At 39.4% G+C, this 14,417-nt stretch overlaps 1 protein-coding gene across 1 annotated transcript in view; it reads right to left on the reverse strand.

The window, feature by feature from the left end:
* LOC108245953 (protein turtle homolog B) overlaps positions 1–14,417 on the reverse strand; it is a 202,803-nt gene that overhangs the window by 61,092 nt on the left and 127,294 nt on the right. The window contains exons 9-12 of the mRNA XM_017433219.2: positions 8,142–8,282; positions 7,947–8,063; positions 3,820–3,970; positions 1,700–1,811 (exon numbers count right to left, since the gene is read on the reverse strand). Of these exons, the coding sequence (XP_017288708.1) occupies positions 1,700–1,811; positions 3,820–3,970; positions 7,947–8,063; positions 8,142–8,282 (521 nt within the window). The remainder of the gene's footprint in view (positions 1–1,699; positions 1,812–3,819; positions 3,971–7,946; positions 8,064–8,141; positions 8,283–14,417) is intronic.

The raw sequence follows: 14,417 nt of genomic DNA on the forward strand, positions 1-14,417 counted from the left end.
GGATGGATGGATGGATGGATGGATGGATGGATGGATGGATGGATGGATGGATGGATGGATGGATGGATGGATGGATGGATGGATGGATGGATGGATGGATGGATAGTTAATTTTTACATCCCTAATGTAAATCTCTAATGCTAAAATACATACTTGAAAAAGAAGAGAAATTTTCCCTTGGACACCAACCTCTTAGTGGGGTTAGTAGTTTGACAGCCATCATGTTTTATTATCATTATTAATTCCTTTTTCTTTTACAAAGGCCAGACCCCACACAGTTGGCTCAAAAAAATTCTGGTTCTTGAGCAAATACAGCTGGTTATCCTGTTCGTGATCTAAGAAAGTTGTAATATGTAGGTAATGGAGATCATAGCAGAGTCATTATCCAGTGTGAAAGGGCCCTGAAGACACATCTGTGTTATTTTACACAGCTTATGGGTTAATCCTGAGTCTGACCACACCCACCACCTCAAGTCCTTCACATACTTAAATGGTAGTACATCACTGGGTTGTGACAGTTGGCAACTTAAAATTGCAAGAAAATACACAAACCTTCTGTTGCAGTCTGTCTGACTTCTAAGTGTTCTATGTGGCTGTGTTTTGCTCTGCCAGTTTTTTAAACTCATGACTTATTTGCATGCGCAGAACTCTCAAAATTGTACTTTTAGCAGTGACCTTTATTCTGTTACCCACCTTTATCTACATTGTACCCACCTCAGCTTGTTTTGTACCCACCTTGGCAGTTGCCTCCATGTTTATGATTTAATCTATTGGAGTACATTTACGAAATGAAGATAGGCAGATGTGAAACAATTTTTAAAAAATATTTGTTTATCATTGGCGTGGTTCATAGAATTGGACATTAAGGGTTGTAGGCACAAATGTTTTTTGTTAAAATACAACTCAAGCATTCTTGAGAAGGGTTCTGAACCTTTAGCAAAAATTTGAAGGGTTTGAGATGCCTGTGACAAATCTCTGACTATTTTGAGAATAAAATAGTCACACAAATTTTTGGAACATGATGTTAGCCTTTGTGACCATACAATAAAAGTGAGAACTGCTGCAAACATTTCAAGACATTTTTGAGACTCCCTCACAAATGCTGTTTGTCAACTAGTCACCAACAGTTGCAATCCAGTGAGATACTACCTTTGGGTGCTTTAATGTGAAGTAAAAGCTCTCAATATTCTTCCTCTTTCCAAGGCCTTTTAAGGAAAAAACAAACCCTGAATTATCACCTATTCAAACAGCTCAAGAATAAATGCAAGTGTGTTTTCAATGATGTGTGACATAAAAATTATACTACTAACTACCTAATAACTTCCTCCAAAAGCCTCATACACTTTTATGTCAAAATCTAGTGTTCCCTGTTGACCTGGGTTAAAACAGAATAAATTGCATCAAACAATTTAACTTAAACCTTTTAACCATTCACACAGTGCCCAAGCAGCAGCAGCAGCAGAAGGAACAGCAGCAGCAGGACAGAATTTTGGGTCATGTTCAGTTTAGTTGCAATTATTTTTTTGTTTTTATTTATCTTGGAAACTCACTGAATCTGGATCTTCTTTCCATTTCTACATCTTTACAACTGCTCTGAACGTAACCCTAGAAAACATATTTTCAGAAACATCAGAAGATATATTGAAAGTAGAAAAAGCAGGAAGCAAAGCATGCTGGGATGACTCACACATGGCCATACCAGACTGAGAATGTCTGCTGGAAGCCTCCATCGTAGCTGGGCTCCCAGGACACATTGGCCCAGGTGGACGAGGCCACCACCAGGACGTTGGTGGGGGCGTGGGGGCTTGTGCCTGAATTGAGTAAAAGCTGTTGTTAAAAGGTCATATTAGTCATTGAGAGTCCCTGCAATGGAATAGTTACTCATTTTGTCTGTCAAACGCATCTAATGTGAGCTGATCTCAGTTTTTTTAAGATTCCAGACCAATCACTGCAACTTATAGAGTAAGTCACATTTTGGACAGCATGGATCGGGGGTTTACAGGGATAGTTTCTTTATTGTGATATTGTGAACTAATGTAACAAGGGCTAATCTGAATTCATTCAACAGAGCTTTTGTGTTGGGCTGATTTTACATTCATAATGTAGGTATAATGGTCATGGATGACAAAAACTAACAAGAGGTGGTTAAAGGTAAAACAAGGGCTCTGCCTACATTAAGACATCTGACATAATCATTTTCCAGGAAAAAAGTTAGTGAGTGGTTGTGTTATGTGAACTATGTGGTCTATAAATGATTCCTTTTGACATTTCAGACATAAAATACATGACAGCTTCTTTAATCTGTTGAAGTAACCATAACAGCTATAAAGAACAACAGATTAGCTTCTGTTCAATGAGAGACCTTTTGCATGAACATTAAGTGCTAAATCTAGTTAAAAGGCAGTATCTCACTGAGCTGTGACTGTTGGAGACCCTAGTTTTTGTCTAAGCATAATATCTACACAATCAAGTATGAGTACTATTGCTAAGCTAAATGCACATAGGTAGGCAATACAGGGCCAATTGCTGTCCATCATAGTGAAAAAAACAGTCTTGGTGACATCACTGAATGGGCTCTACACATGGACATATAATATTTATTCTACACATTTTTACAGCATTGGAAAACATTATGAATGTTTGTCCTCCTACAGATACCATATTAAAACAAAAATATATTTCCCACCCCCATCTTTTTCCATTTTCAAACGTTTTTGAAAGAGCTCCACGGAGCCACAAGGGCAGCGCTAAAGAGCCGCATGCCGCCGACCCCTGGGGTAGGGTAACTCTAGGAAATGGGTTTGGGCCTTTAAAAATAATCTTTAGGTAAACAAACATGTTTATAGCTTTCTTCATTAATTTCTAAGGTGTCATTTTTTCTAAAACAAGTCAAATATTGAGCCAAATAAAAGTGTTACTTTCAGTCAAATCAATGAGTTAACCACAATTTAAAGTAGAACTGCATTGGGTTGCAATTTTTGGAGACTAGTTGGCAACTCAAAATTAAAAGAAAAAAGGCAATTTTTTTTATTGCAATCTCACTTATTTTTAAGTGTTTGCGACCAGGAAGTAATTATATTTTGTTTGCATGACCAACTTTTGAAAATCACAACTTATTTGTGTGTGCATGGCTAGCAAAATGGTATTTTAGGCCATGCATATTACTTTACTGCACACCTCCACTCAACACTGTGCCCACTTTGGTCAGTGTTGTTCCCACCCAGGCAGCCACCCCCAGGTTTGACCTAATTTCCTGGAGTATACGTTAGAAATGAAAATAAGAATGGAATATTTGAAGCAGTTTTTTTTTTCTTTTAAATAATTATTATGTATCATTAGCTTGTGTTTTTGACTTGGACATTTGTCTCAGATGTTCTAGTCAGAATGAAACAGGTGTTGAAATAAAGCTCTAGTGTTCTTGAGACACATTGTAGATGCCTGCAACTCTGTGAAGACTTTGAACAGGATTTTGTCACAAATTTTTGAACATGTTCAAAATTCAAGCAAAAAGATTGCTAGCCTCTGCGAACGACACAAGGAACTCCTGCAAACATTTCAAGATATTTTGAATACTCCCTCACTAATGCAGTTTCCAAACCAGCAGTCACAACCCAGTCAGATACTAGCTTTAGTTAGCTTGCTAAAGTTGACAAAGCTTCTGTTATTCATTGTTGACCAACAGCTGCAAGCAAGAAATGAGAGGCTGATTTAGGGAGCTTTCAGTTTTTTTCTTTAGGCAGAGAAAAAAAAAAATATCTGTTTTATGTTTATTTACTTATGTGTGGTATGTGTTAGGGCATTCCTGTGCATTATTCTTACCTATGACTTGGACATGCGTGCTGGCAGTGATGCTTGTGGCAACATTGGTGGCGACACATTGCCATTCTCCGTGGTCCTCTTTTGCAAGTGACTTCAGCTGTAAGCTGCCTCGGGGCAAAACATTGTGCTTGCTGTTACTGGGCTTCCCTACCTGCTGTCCGTCCGTCCAGGTCGAGAAATGAAAGATTCAGCCAATAAAAGAGAGTCAGAAAGGTACAGGCATTCCAAAAACAAAACTCAAAAGTCAGCCAGTACATAACACAAACACACATATATACATATATAAAAATTACAGAAGAAACAAATGAAGCTAAGAGGTTACTTAGGTTAAACAGCAGGGCCACGCCTCAACTACACCTCTAATCACCTGGCAAGTGTCTTTATAGTTGGCTCACCCTTCCAGCACCGTTTATCTTGTGCTTTTTTAAAATCAAACTCAAAAGCCAGCATCCTGCATTTCATACAGATGCTTAACAACTTAAAACAAGTATAACAAGTTCATGTAACTGAAGTTTTCAATCCAGCAACAACAGTATCCAGTGTCATCAAACAAGTTCACAAAACATCCAAGCCAACAACAGTGTTTCTTAATCCAAACAAGCTCAGAACTCTTCAGTCAAGTCATTCTTATACCAATAGCTTACCTCTAAAGCCAAATGTAAACAGCATGCTTCACGAACAAGCAAACCAGATTATTCCATAAGAATCAGACAACAATTTATCCTTTTAGGACTGTCCACTGTTATTACACTCAGAACATACAGGTCTAAAGCCGTTCACCTCAGCCACCTGTGCCCAGCAGCATTCAATCTCAGTTTCATAACCTCCTTTATCATTTGAGCCTTCTCAGTGAAGTCCATCACTCCCACTCCTCAGCAGCACTCATGCTGGATGCAGAGATGGTGAGTCTATTTCTCACTTTCTCTTAATGTAAGCCACTCAAGTTCAAATGTAATGAATGTGTTCCAAATCAAAGAGTGGACTGGGGGTTCTCCAGTGAATCCAGAAGCTGCAACTATTAAACAACAAACCAGACAGTCTCATCTGTATTGAAAAACCCATTTTACAGACAGCAGTATCCAAAACAATCCTCCAATGTGATCCACCTGCTTTTCCACCTTTTTTTGGCCCCCTCCACATAGAGCAGAGATATTATCACTGCACTTCCCCATGATCCCTACATGTACCATTTTCTTTCTAGCTGTACATGTTTACACAACTTTCTGCTTGTTCTCATATTTTACTCAGTACCATCACTTAAGAAAATCTTATCAGCTTCATTCTTCAAAAGTCAAGATATGTATTACACTACATGTAACTTGTTACCTGCCAATCAGGAGTGCCTCACCTTCTCCAGTTCCTACTAACTCATTTTCCCCTTTCCTTGATCCTCACCCCCTCCATTCCATAAAATTATTAGCATTCAATTATTCCATCAACATAATCTATCAGAACAAGCCGCAAAAGTCAGCTTTCAAAACATACATAAGCAGCACTTCAAAGTCTTGCTTTTTCATGACGATTTTAATGTCTCTTTGAAACTCTCCGAAAGAAAGCAGTTATTTCAATAAGTACCTCCCTATAGGTCAATGCAGCCTCAGGAATCTTGACCTTCTCACAAACACTCTATTTCTGACACTCAACCAGTTTATCATTTTTCAGTGACTTCCTTATCATCACTTTCACCTCTATGTTTAAGGCTATCTATAACTATATACATTTCTCAGCTGCTTGCTTCACCACCTAAAGAGATATGAGATTGTGCTTGACTCTGACAAAGCTCTTCAGTAGGATTAGAATGGATTCTGTTTAGCTTTCATCCATCATCACAGCTCTTGAATCTTTTGAGGGCTCCTAAAGTCTGAGAAATATATTCTCCCTAACCCTGAAACCACCACAGCAGTATAAATCCTCAACACAGCTGAGTTCCCTCTCCAAAAAATTCAGTTCATATTTAAGATATCATTCGACAATATAATACCATTAGACAATATAATCTCATCACAGTACTCGGTCAAAGTTTCAAGACCAAAACTGGACCTCCTCCATACTCCTATCCTGCCATTCCTAGCCACCCTAACAGTCATCTTACCCTGAAATGCTTCAAAGAAAGTATCTTTTGCAACCATGCTCCACTCATATTCTTAACACACCTAATCATCTTGATGAATAGTTTTAAAAAACATCTTGCTGTTTATCAACTTGCACTTCCATAACATCACTTTTAACACTCATTGCATCCTTCAAATGCACTCTTTTTCCTTAAATTCTGAACATATATCAATCTCTCCATCATTCACCATCTCTTTGTCACATATCTGGACTCTGTAAGGCCCATTCAAACAAGAATTGCAACCACCACAGCATGCTACCTACTTTAATCTCATCATCTCGGCTATTTTCTCATCATGCTCTGGTCAAATATCTCTTAAAAACTCAATAACTAAAAGCATAACTGGAAGAAATAAACAGACAGATCAATTTATCTTCTAACATTTTCATTTCATTTCAGCCCTGCTAGGGTGCCAGCTAAATACAAACTCCAACTCAACTGTAAATCTTCTCCTACAATCATCTCCTCATAACAAAAACTTGGAGATGGGTAACTAGATTCAAATACTACTTCTTTGCTAAAACCTTTAATTTCCCACAACACTGAAACATCACTTGCACTTCCAAGCCACTTGCATCTAGACCTCACATCACTGGTTAAACCATTTAGAAACTTGAAACAGTTTATGTTCAGTGTACTGTTCTTTTTCACAAGAATCCCTGACTCTAAGCGCAAATGTTCTTTAACTCCACCTCTTTTCAAAAAAATCTTTTAGGCCCTAAGCTGGCCTGGAGTTTTGTCCAGTGAGACAAAACCCCATTCTGAGTCTCCCTCTTCCTAGCCGCCAACCATCAGACTCCCTGAATGAAACTCAATCTTTAATTTGACTCAATTTCCCATCTTCATGTCCTTAACTTTGAATAACCTTGTAAACTCACTTGTTGTGGTGTGGTCCTTCTTAATGAAATGAAGTTATTATACTATATACTTTGGGAGGAAGGCCACACTTCAGTCACACCTCTAATCACCTGAAAAACTTTCCTATAGCTGGTTAACCCTTCCAGCATGCTTTGTCTTGGGCTCTTGACAGCCAACCTCTTAGCCCCTCACCAATCTTTATCTCATCTATTCCCCTCATCCTTTATCCCTACTCATTTTTCATTCCTCCTATTCTCTTCATCCCTTTTCATTTAATGCAACTCCTTTTAGGGTGGCTTCATTTTGCTCATCTTCAGTGATAATACTTTAGAAGGCAATACAGAGCAGGTCCAGCCAACATTCAGTTCCATGTTGTCCAGTTTGGTCAGATGTGTCCCCGTGCAGTTAGATCCATTACTCAATACATGTTCATTGCTTTCATCTTTCCTACCTATATAATTCGTATCTTAACCATCCATTTATCCATCTGGGAGAATCCTAAGCTGGCCTGTATGTTTGTGCAGTGAGACGAAATCTCCACTCTAAGCCTCTTTTCTAGCCACCAACCATGAGACTGCCCAGAGGATCCTAAACATTACAACTGGCTTAATTTCTCATCCTCACTTCTAGGGATGCACCAATATCAATACAGTATCAGGATTTAGAACTGTGTCTGCATTTGTAATGGCACTCAAAAAAGTGTTCCTATACTACAGTGCTGATACCACTTTATTATACTTCAGATCGTCAAGGAGGAGTATTGGGTAGAATTTCCAATGAGCAATAATCACTTTTTTGATTTTGAAAAAAAAATCTGTGCAATCAGTCTCCCTTCCTCTGTTTTGAACAAACTTGTAAATTCCCTTTGTTGTGGCGTAGTCCCTGCTAGTGAAAAGCCCATTACAAAGTAGTCAATAAAAAGGTCCCTTAAAGTGCCTTAAAACTAGACAAAAATAGTTTGGATTTTATATTTTATAGACAACTTTAAAATTACACAAAAATGATTAATGATTAACTAGTTGTTAAAGCAGTTCCAGTTTGAGTGCCCACTGCAGAGACTGCTTTCAGAAGAGACAATTTCTCATTGAAAAGTTCCAATTATGAAGTACTGTTACACAGGTGAACAAACTAGTGAATGCAAGCAAAAGCTTCTTGCCTTCCGCCATGTGATGTTTGGAAAGGGGTCTCCCTCTGCCTCACAGGGGATGACCAGTTCTCTCCCAGCCTCTTGTCTGTACTCCCCTCCAGGAACCACTGAGAATTTTGGAGGATCCTGAACATAATATAGCAGCCAGACTGTAAATGATATGTTGCATGGGTCAGAGATGATTCACACATTAGAAGTGTGTACCTTTAGCACCAGGGGAGCAGGAGAAGACCATCCCATGGAACCCAGGGCATTGTAAGGCATGCAGGTGTAGGTGCCGAGAGAGTCCTCCGTCACCTCTGCCACACGGATGCTCCCATCGTCCATTTGGCTCCAACCAGGGTACTGTTGGTGGAGAGGTCATGGTCACCAAAACAAGATGATTAAATCTTTTATTTCTTAGTTTTTATTGGTAGCAGTACATAATACAGCCAGGTACATACCGGATATTACCTGGTATTGACTAGATACAAACTGGTTATACTAGATAAATACCAAGTACATACAAAATACTTACCAGGTATGTGCCACTACGTACATGGTAATTACAGGGTATTCACTGAATACATATTGGATCGTGCCTGGTATTGACTAAGTACAAACATGGTATGCTCTACCAAGTACATACAAAATACTTACCAGATACATACTAACTATATACTTGGTATTTACGGAGTACAAACCTGGCATTGACTGGGTCTATAGTGGTATGTACTAGGTGCATACCAGGTACATACAAAGTACCTACCAGGTACCAGGACGCTTTTCACCAGGGCTCACAATTTCCTGTTCTGTCTAACAGAAGTGAATAAAGTTGTTTCTTCAGTGTAAAAGGGAAGATATATTCCTAGATTTACACAGTGAATGCATCTGTTCTGTTCTGTTGGTGTTATTATCACCTTTTGTCACTAGAGGGCACTGTTGTGACAATGTAGGGCAGAAGAGACTGTGTTAAAAAGAAGTACAGAGTAAGAGACAGACAACATATTTTCAGCAATAGTGTCTCAAACAGTGACTGTAATAAAGTTTCCAAGTCTCACATTTAATGACAACTGCCACAAAAACTTCCTGCTGCCTACTCCCTAGTGCAGAGGCAGGATTTTCTTTCCTCATTTGATCAGTTGTTTGGTTTCTCTGAAACTGAGGCCCTCCTTGCATGGATTTCTTTTGTTTGGGGAACCAGAAAATAGAGCATAAGCAGACAAAGTGAAATTGCATCTGTAAGAGTAGATGGCCATCAAGTCACTTCTCTGAAGTTTTTTTTTTATATTGTTTATAAACAACATGACCAAGCTTTAGAAATCTAACAGAATGTGTTGTAAGATTATTCTTGTTTTCATTGAAAAAATTAATGTGGGTATGTGTGTGAAATCTAAGGTCTTTAGTCTTGTTTTAAAAACATGGTATTAGCTTGAGAGACACTCACCAATTGTTTCTTTCTTGTTTTTGTTTTACCCTTTTGTTTCTCTTTTTTTTGACCTGACCAAGAAAGCTTGTAATTAGAGTCCTAAAAAAATCTAACTCTTGAGACCACAGAATAGCTCTGACGATCTCAAAAGTTTTCTCCCACTGCCAACGACCTCAACTGGTGGCTCTCTCCACTTCTCTGCTAAACAAATGCTGAGGTGTTTCATGGTGAAACTTCACATTGCAAATCGAACAGTGCTTCAACAACAACTTCCTTATGGCATCAAATTTACACCAAAAGTCCATCACGAGTGTGTATTACGCTCCACGCACGCACTGAATGTCCCATGCACACACAATTCATGAGCATTACTCTACTGCAGGGCACAAAACTCAACACATGCGCACATGAGTTGCAGCTCCTAATATATTAATCTGCTCAATCATGGATATACTACACAGACATATATACGTAGACGCCTCATTAAGTGCTGGAACACATCCTGCGTCACCACCATATTGGGTGGGTCTCTCCTCTCTCTAAGAGCCAACAGGAGTAACCACAGAGTGAGCAGCTATAACCGTATTTTGTGCAGCCTATTGCAATATTAAAAATAGATCATGTGGGATTATCTTTCACAAGTAAGATTAAACAATAATTATGGTTATTTGACCATTTATAATATTATGTCATTGTAGCTAACGTTATTTGGCAAACAACAAAATGCTAACAGGAGGAACTGGTACTCTCTCTCATTAGTGCGTTCTGTTTTTTTTTTCTTCACATGTTGAAGGTTTCAGGATTCAGAACGTGCAGACACAGAGAAAAGTTTTAGGATGTTTATTGTAGATGAAGGACAAAGTGGATTACTACTACTGGACTGGGCATTCACGTGAGGGCTTGGGAGCAGGACCAGGACAGGTAAGACCGTCGAGGACTGGTGGTCGAATGCAGCTGATAAGTCCAAAAGGGGGTTTAGGCGAGAGGGGAAGTCCAGAGCCAGGTGAGGGGTCAAAACCAGGGAATCCAATGTTAGCAACCAAATCCAGAAAGGGAAGATCCAAAGAACAATGTCCAGAAGCGAGAAGCGAGGTAGGTAACCGTGAGACAGATTCCAGAAAGGTATCAGGCAAGGAAAAGGCAAAACTCGTGGGTCAAGAAGCAGACAATGGTCTGTGGTCATGGAGTCAGGCAGGAACTGTGGAAAAGCGCTGGACATCTACTTGGTGAAACCGTTCAATAATCTGGCAACTAAGGACTGTGGGCAGTGGACTTAAATACTGGCAGGAACAGGTGAGACTAATGGCTGAGATTACGTTGGCATGGAAACAAGGGCGTGGCATGAGACTGTGGAAAGTTACTGAGCTGTGGCATGACTGAGAGCAGGAGGCATGGCAGGAACAGAGGAAGCTGTGACATTCCCAGTAACACAGATTTAAGGAGGCAATGGGAAGTTGCAGTAAGAAGGGAGAGTTTTGTTGCTATAAAGTCATCTGAGCTCTGGAGTGAACATTTTAAACCAGATAACTTTGACAGGATCGGCTTAGAGACGCTGTGAGCCCATCTGTCTTCAGCTTCCCAGCTCATCTCAAAAAAGAGGAGGTGTTTTTTTTTTACTGTACATGCAAACAGAAATGTCTAGGATTCGTATGTAAAACAAAAGTTAATATTACACTTTGCTCAACCTGTTTTTACCTGTTAGTTCTTTCTGCATGTTTAGGAATTAGTGATGAATTGTGTATTACAATACACTGTGGGATACTAAAACCTTTTTCAAGTTGTTTTTGATTAAGTTGTTTTTAGGTATTATGTCTTATATTTTACCTTTTAGCAACAAGGAACACAAAAACCTGAAGGAAAGCTGCAGAGAGCCTTCCACTGGACCTTTGTCCGGCCAGTGTAAGACACTGAAGACCTAAAGCTTCTAAAGATTTCTTTTCCAGGCTTTATAAAACAAACAAACTGTGCATGTTTGTAAGAGAGTGAAATAAATTAAAATGAAAACTCAAACTTGTTTTTTTATTGAAATATAAATTGTATTAACCTATACATTATTATTATTATTAATATGCCATGCCATATGTTTGTCTTTGTTAAGAGCATAAAATGAAGTATTTCAGCATGATAGTGCATATTTTTAATGTGTAAAAGTGTCCTGTATCATAACTACATTTTTGCAGTTTGTTACAAACCAAACCATGTGAAAATCAGGTAAAAATTTGGGAAGTTATGAATATTATTATTAATATATCCAAGATGGCGGCCATGATGGTACGTCTGCCCCAATAGACAGCGCCAGTCTTTGAGGTGTTTATGTATATGTCTTAGGATGAGTTATCTTTGGAAGCCAGTGCCAACAAGGGCGGCACTGGCATATATATATATATATATATATATATATATATATATATATATAGTGAATGAAACAGTCTAAACTTTTGGAGGAAAACAAACTCTGAACTTCCTGTGATTATGATCCTGATGGAGGTCACGACCAACTCAAATGAAAAGCTTGGAACTCTAGTTGACCTTGCATCAGACAGAAATTACATAACCCATAAGGCAGCTGACAGGCTGAGGTTACGATGTGAGGGAGTGCTTTAGTTGTCCATGGTGTTGGAGGTATTGTCATGAAGGTAAACACAAAAAGATACCTCCTCAGAGTCAGGATCAAAACACCTATAGGTAAAGTGGTCTCCCATGAAATGTTCTGTTATGGTCTGAATGAAATAGCCAAAGTGCACAATAGTGTTAAACCTGAGAAATTAAAGAAATTTTTCCCAGAGGCTGGAGAACCTGAGAAGACCAAAGGAAATTGAGCTTCTCATCAGCCACAGAGAAGCAGGGTTTGGCTCCACAAAGAGTGAGAGTTGTAGGAGACCTTGTCTTGTGGAATAGTCCACTGGGAAAAACAGTGGGTGGAGCACACCCTGATTTGGTTGAAGATGGGAATGTGTATGAATCAAAAACTCATTTTGCTTGTTCCATGAGAACAGCTGCTGTCAAATATGAGGAGATCATCGGAGATCTAAATAATGAAAGAACTCTGCTGTTAAATAAAGTTGGTGATGCAAACTTTACGACTGCTACTAAGCGTGACTTTCTTGACTGGTGGAAATGGGAGAGTATTGGAGCGGCCTGTGAACCAAAGTGTGGAGGATGTCGATGTGGACATTGCCAACCTGGGGGAAAAGAAATGATCCTGATGGAGGAGAAAGAGCTTGAAATAATAAAAAGAGAATTCACCTATGTTAAAGAGGATGCTCACATAAAATCTCCACACTGGGATGCAAAGTATCTTTGGACAGAGGATCCTATATCACTCCCAAACAACAAAAGTGGAGTGAAAGCTAAAACTAAAAGAAGAACACAGAGTACTTGAAGAGAATAGTTATGTGGATGACATTTTCACCTCTCATAACTATCTGGAGGCACTGGACAAGATTACACAAGGAGTGGAGGAGATTCTTAATGCTGGAGGCTTCTTCCTGAAGCCGTAGGCCCGATCGGAGCAAAGTGGGAGGCAAGAAAATGCAGAAATGGAAAAAGAACAAAACAAAACTCTCATTCTCCCAAATCAAATGAGAAACGAGGACAACAAAGCCTTGGGTGTTGGCTATCATGTGGAAGAAGACAAGCTTTACATTTTAACTTCCATCAATTTTTCAAAAAGAAAGCAAAATATGAGGATCGGGATAAATATTCTCAAGGAAAAGGTGAGATCTGAAACACCTGAACAACTGACAAGGATGGAGCTTTTAAGCAAAATAGCGGGACTGTATGACCCGGTCGGGTTGGTGGCACCTACTAAACAAAAAGGTGCGATCCTTGTGAGAAAAGCTTTCCAGGAAATAAAGGGTGAAAGGCTGGCTTAAGAGACCTGGGATAAAATACTTTCAGAAGGCCTCCGAGAAGAAGCTATCAAATTGTTTGAGGAATACTCTGAACTTGAAAAAATGTAATTCCGCCGCAGTCTTACACCAGTTACTTGGAGAGAAAAGCCATGAGGAATCACCTTCACAGATGGAAGTGACAAAACATACAGAGCTGTTCTGTATTTGAGATGGAACACAAAGCAGGATCAGAAAGGAGACGTTGTCAAGGCTAAAATGTGTGGTGCTGTGTTTGCATCCAGATTTTGAACAACATGGTAGAATGGAAGTAGAGCTATGGATACATCTAGTGGACAGTCAAACAGTTCTTGGAGCCATCTAAAGAACTAGCTATGGTTACCAAACCTTTTTTGCAAACCGTATTGGTGAAATCCAAAGAACTGGGCCAGTAGAGGACTGGTGGTGGATACCTGGAGAGCTCAACTTTGCTTATATTATTACATGGGGAAGCTCACCCGAAGAACTTAAAGAACTCCATATGGCAAAATGGACAGTTCTTAAAGTGGCCGGAGAAGGAGTGGCCCAATAAAAACAGCTGGAGACATTGCTGCTAACATTAGAGAAAATGTAAATAAGCTCCAGAGAAAGGCCTTCACATCAGCAATAACTAGAGCACAAGCAAAACCAATAGCAGGTGACATTGCACTCTCAAAATCAACTTTGAAAGATGCTAAAGTGAGTACACCCGCTGCTGCAAAGAAGGCAAGTACCTGTAGCAGTATCAAAAATCTTATTAAAGTGGAGAAATTCAGTACCCTATTCAAACTGACCAATGTCACTGCCTGGGTATGGAAAGCAGCAAAAAAGTGGCTTGAAATGAAGCAATAGGACAAAGAACTAGAAAAAAGTAAGAAGACTGTGCTAACAGTGCTAGAACGTGAAGATGCACTCAGAGATCTATTCGCTGCCGCTCACAAAAGTGTAACTTTCCCAGAGACCACTTTAAACAGACTGGTAGTGTACAAAGATGAGTACTCTGGTCTCTTAGTCTGTGGAGGCAGAATCCAAATGTTTGCTGAAAGCAAAACTGCAATGCCTATATTACCATATGAAGCATGGATTTCGACACTGGTAGCACGAGAAGCCCACCAAGCTAACCACGAGGGTATAGCAGGAACCCTTCATAGGATGAGAAAAAGGGCTTGGGTGACAAATGGTAGAAGACTTGCAAAGAAAGTA

Source organism: Kryptolebias marmoratus, linkage group LG13 (genome assembly GCF_001649575.2).
Source record: "Kryptolebias marmoratus isolate JLee-2015 linkage group LG13, ASM164957v2, whole genome shotgun sequence".
Taxonomy (NCBI): Eukaryota; Metazoa; Chordata; class Actinopteri; order Cyprinodontiformes; family Rivulidae; genus Kryptolebias; species Kryptolebias marmoratus.